This window comes from Rana temporaria, chromosome 5, assembly GCF_905171775.1.
Source record: "Rana temporaria chromosome 5, aRanTem1.1, whole genome shotgun sequence".
In the NCBI taxonomy this organism is placed as follows: domain Eukaryota; kingdom Metazoa; phylum Chordata; class Amphibia; order Anura; family Ranidae; genus Rana; species Rana temporaria.
The window spans coordinates 213,571,991-213,577,347 of record NC_053493.1 but is presented as its reverse complement, the minus strand read 5'-3'; the positions used below and the strand labels follow the sequence as shown (position 1 = coordinate 213,577,347).

Here is a 5,357-nt window from a genome sequence, read left to right as displayed (position 1 = left end):
GCAAGTTTTGAGAAGGGAAATTTGCATAATCAGCCCAAAGGGTGGCGCCATTCGAATGGAACTTCCCCTTTTTAGTGCCGTCGTACGTGTTGTACGTCACCGCGCTTTGCTCAAGCATTTTTTTCACGATCGTGTGCATTCAACAAGAAAAACATAGTTTTTTTCCATGACATGAAAAACGGTCGTGTGTACGCGGCATCAGTGTTAAAGCTGCACTTAAGGTAGATATAGAAGACACATATTAATGCCGCTCTGCATTCAACAATACATCATTTAATGTCGTTTTTCAAATGTAACCTATGTACCCTAATTTGGCTTGGTATTAGCCTCTGGTGATCCCCTATATAGAAGCACTCAGACTGGGAGTGGATGGGGCAGAACTGGCAGCCAATCATGTGTGCTGCATGCAAATGTACAGGCAAGGAACATGCTAATAGGAATAGAGAGCAGAGTGTACAGAAGGATGGCCTTATAAGTCTGCTGCTGCACTTTCACTGTCCAGTCAGCAGGCTTGGAAAAAAAAGGGAGGACACCACTGCATTCCTTAATTGTAAATGACCTAATTCACCTAGCTGTGCTGTGTAAGGGGCTGTGAAATACTCAGGAGTGGATTGGACAGAGATACAAATCCATTGGTAGGTAAAACATTGCCCTTATATGTAGATCACATACCTGATATGGTTAAATAAAGCTAGACATTACCAACTGAATCCAGCCAGCTTGGGAATTTAGTTTATAAATGCCGTTTCAGTGTATAGTGTGCAACAGCCATGTTTATAACTCATAGTGGGTAAGGCCTGAAAACTCATTAGCACTATAGTTGGATTACCTTGTATAAGATGTTCACTTATTTTTACTTATGTATATTTTTCTTACACATATGTCAACCAAATGGATAATGGCACTTTTCCTGAACTTACTTCCAAACATCTCTTGGCCCGTCTAAACGATTAACGTGCAAAGAAAAATTGCAAGTCCATTTGGCAGATCTAATCAAATTGCACGGTTGTATGGCTATTCAGAGAGTAGAAGTTTGGTATAGGTGACAAGTGACACTAGAAACAAGAATTCTGCATTGTAAAATGGAGCAGCCTTGTACAGGAGAGCACTGTCCACCTCTCCCTACTTATCTCTACTGCCCATGGCTAGAACTATTTCAGCATTCACAAACATTCTTGCAGTCTAAGAGACCTGTGTTGTAAACTCTGGTATGCAACCAGTGAAACTTTTTTAAGTTAAGTTTTATTCCTTCAAAATATAAGAACACTGTCTCTTACCTACATTACATAAATAACGCAATTCAGCTCCATGCAACACCTTCAGGGGACAGCGGGGAAAACCATTAGTGAGACAGCTGAAGACATCTGCAATAGTTTACACAGGCCTAAAGTGACTAAAGGGAACAATACTTAAAGCTTACGATTTACACATTTTCCCTACTTATTCTTGCTGCATGATTAATGCTTGTATTTATGTGTTCCTATGAGACCTCCCCGTCTTCACAATCTGTAGTTAAAGGAGTGGAAACGTTGGTAGGTTAATGCCCACCCAGTAGGCTGGAGAGGAATCCTGAAGGCTTTTTGCTCTCAGATTCCTGGCTTGATGAGTGCCCCACTTCCTCTTCTATGTCCTCCAGTTCTGACTGGTCCAAAAGTTCAAAGTCATCAGCTTCCTCAGTGTCAGTATCCTCAATGCAAATGGGAGCAGGAGTTTGTGAGGAGAGAAAGACTGACTGTAACTGGTCAGTGATGGCTGCTGAAACAGCCGCTGTGATGACCTCACTAGCCACACCGCTTACTAAATGATATGGCTGCTCACTGCCCAAAAGCAATGACAGCGGTGTTACTGAGCTTTTTTCAGCTTGTGCTTTTTGACTATCTTTGTGTCTGCTCTTTGGAATGGCAGGTAGACCTATGCTAGAGTCCTCATCATTGGATAGGGAGCCATTCTCAAGAGAAGGGAATTCAGCCATGCCACTGGTGAAACCTTCCTCCTGGTCACTTGGCCGATCCAGATCTGCGTTAAGAAAACAAAAAAGATTATTCAAGGGTGGAACTAAAATGCACTTTACAAGCAAAAACTACAGTTTAAAGCCTGGTACACACTATTCGTTTTTCGTGAGAGCACTGATCGAATGTTGACTGGCAGACCTCTCTAGTGAAGCGGCCAATGCCGCCCGATATTATCAGTCCTGCTAAAAATCGCTGAACGCTGACATTACCAGTCAAAATTATAAAAAAAATAGTTTGTAGACTCTTTAAAGAGGAAGTAAATCCTGATGGGTGTTACTTCCTCTATGTCGCCCGGCAAAGATAAAGCATAATGGACTACTATGCTTCGCATAGTAGCCCATTATGTGACACTTACCTGCAGGAGAAGCCGGCAATGTCACCGTCTTCTCCGTGGCAGCGAGCGTCCATTCTTCACCCCTCTTCTTCCAGGGGCCACGAACTCCAGCTCTGTGACTGGCCGGTGTCGCGTGACGTCACTCCTGCGAATGAGCACGGGAGCCGCCTTTAACGGCATGATCCCGGCTTGAACCGGGAACAGCGTGCCCTTTCAAGACGGTGCATGCGCCGTTGAAGGTGTCACTCGGGGAAATTGCAAATATCTCAGAGACCGTGTAGGACCGACAGGTAAGCCTTAATCTAGGCTTACCTCTAGGTGTAAGGTCTCCCAAAAGGTTTACAACAACTTTAACTTTTGCGCTAACCAATCAATATACGTTTATTGGGATTTTGTTACCAAAAATAAGTAGAAGAAGAATACATATTGGCCTAAATTGATGAAGAAATTTGTTTTTTTTTTTACCTTTTTTGTTGCATATGTATTATAGCAGAAAGTAAAAAATAAAGTTTTTTTTTTTTTTTAATTGTATAGTGCAAACAAATAAAAACCGCAGAGGTGATCAAATACCACCAAAAAAACGCTCTATTTGTGGCAAAAAGGACATCAATTTTATTTGGGTACATCGTCACACGCCCGCGCAATTGTCAGTTAAAATAACGCAGTGCCGCATCGCAAAAAATAGCCTGGTCATTAAGGGGGTAAATCCTTCTGGGGCTGAAGTGGTAAACAAAGGCTGCATTAGCTGGTGTTGGCATTATTTTTTTAGGCTTTTTTTTACCTAATTTTCACTTGGTCACCTGGCCATTTTTTTTTTGTAAGCTTTGTCTCTAAAATAAAAGTGCAAAGCATAAGGTCGCAAGCAAATACTAGCCTTTGTCGCAGCCCAAGTTGTCAATAGCTTATGTAATCAACAATAAACACTGCTTGACAAATCTTCATAATCCAACACTTCCAGGAATGTCAGACTCATGGTCCTCAGCTGCACTCAGTGGTTTCTCCCATCAGCCCATAAGTCACTCAGTAGTGATGCAGGGGTTGGAGGAAGGAACCCAATAAAATCCATGAATTGAAAAGTTATAGATACAGATATGTTTTGTCAATATTTTACCCAAAAATAAGTTCAAATAAGCACCATATGATGAGACACAAAGGGCCAGATTCTCAAAAGAGATACGACGGTGTATCTCCAGATACACCGTCGTATCTCTGTTTCTGAGCCCGGGTATCTATGCGAGTGATTCTTAGAATCATTTACGCATAGATACGCCATAGATCCGACTGGCGTAAGTCACTTACACCGTCGGATCTTAGATGTAATTCCACGCTGGCCGCTAGATGGCGTTTACGACGATTTCTCATTTGTCTATGCAAATGAGCCTGATACGCCGATTCCCGAATGTTTTTGCGCCGCCTCGTCGTCGTTTACGTAAGCGTAAACTTACCCCTGCTATATGAGAGGTAAGTTTACGAAGGTCCGTCGTATGCCATGTTAAGTATAGCGTCGGGACAGCGTCGTCTTTTTCCGTCGTTTTACTAAGTCGTTCGCGAATAGGGCTTTACGTAAATGACGCTCACGTCGGCTTCATTGAATTACGCGGCCTTACGCCGGGCCATTTACACTACGCCGCCGCAAATTACGGAGCAAGTGCTTTGAGAATACGGCACTTGCTCCAGTAAATTGTGGCGGCGTGGTGGAAATGGCTTACGCTACACCGCCGCGGATTCTACGAGAATCTGGCCCAAAGACTATATTAAGTTATTATGCAACCAAATATGGTAATTAGAATTGGGTTGAATGGAGATCGCAATTTTTTTTTAACAATTAATCGTCCAGCTCTAGTATATTGCAACAGTGATAGAGCCATACCATCGGATGTATCAGTCTGTGGAGTGTAGCCTTCTGACAGGTTAAAGGTTCCATTTTCTGTCCAAGACAACTCTGATGGTTCTGTGTCAGAAATTGAGAGTTCCCTGACTAACGTTCCTGGAGTGATCTACATGAAAAGACAGACAACGATAGGGTTATCTAAGGTTTCAGCACATTGCATTTACTGACAATATCATAGCATTTTTCCTCACTAATTCACAAGAAATAGTTACTTATCAAGGAAAACAGAGCTGTGCACACAAAGGATACATGCAGGGGCGGACTGACCATTCAGGCACTCGGGCACTGCCAGAGGGCCCCATGCCTCTAGGGGGCCCCATCGGGGTTGCCAGCCTCAGTAAAACCAGGGGCAGTATGTAAAAATCTGTGTTTTTTTCCCATCTGTCCCTGAAATGTCCCTTACCGACATCCTTTTGGTCTTAAAATCCCAAGATTATAGCTGCCCCGCCTCTCCAGTACCTTTTCAGTATGTGTATTCTGTGTGTATGTATACTGTGTGTGTATACTGTGTATACATACTGTATGCGTGTGTGTTGTATACTGTGTGGCCCCATAATCTATTGCCTGGGGGCCCCATAATCTCCTGTTGCCCGGGGGCCCCATGAGTTGTCAGTCCGCCCCTAGATACATGTCTAAAAGGCCTTTAATCTTGGTTTAAATTGCAATTTGCCTTGTTTACAATTAGGTGTCAGTTCACATGAAAAATTAACCTGTAATGTTAACTAAATACTTTTAAAAAAAATCTATTGTAAAAAAAAAAAACAGCACAACGCGCCACTTTATTGAATAGAACTGAATTAAATAATAAGAAAAAAAGTTTACAGTGTGATGTGCTGTTTTCTGCACCTTTGTGTCACTCCCTTTATAGCGCACACCAGCAGCTGCTTTCTAACATAGCCCTGAAAAGTAGCCTGATCTGCATCACTTCTTGTTGAGCAGCTTAAAGGGTTTGTAAACCCTCATATAACAAACATGTCACACTTACCTCCACTGTGCAGTTTGTTTATCAGAATGGCCCCGATCGTCCTAATCTGGGGTCCCCCGATGACGCTGGTAGCTCCTCCACGTAACAGGTGTCCACGTTGGAGAGGCGCTCTCCTTAATGGACACCCGTGTCGGT

At 42.9% G+C, this 5,357-nt stretch overlaps 1 protein-coding gene across 2 annotated transcripts in view; it reads right to left on the bottom strand.

Annotated features, from left to right (window-relative positions):
- Positions 1-253: 253 nt before the first annotated feature.
- Positions 254-5,357, bottom strand: part of RETREG1 (reticulophagy regulator 1) — a 143,593-nt gene continuing 138,489 nt past the window's right edge. For both annotated transcript variants that reach the window (XM_040353537.1, XM_040353538.1), the window contains 2 exons: positions 4,217-4,343; positions 254-2,016 (listed from right to left, as the gene is read on the bottom strand). In XM_040353537.1, coding sequence (XP_040209471.1) covers positions 1,538-2,016; positions 4,217-4,343 — 606 coding nt within the window. In that variant the 3' untranslated portion in view covers positions 254-1,537. The remainder of the gene's footprint in view (positions 2,017-4,216; positions 4,344-5,357) is intronic.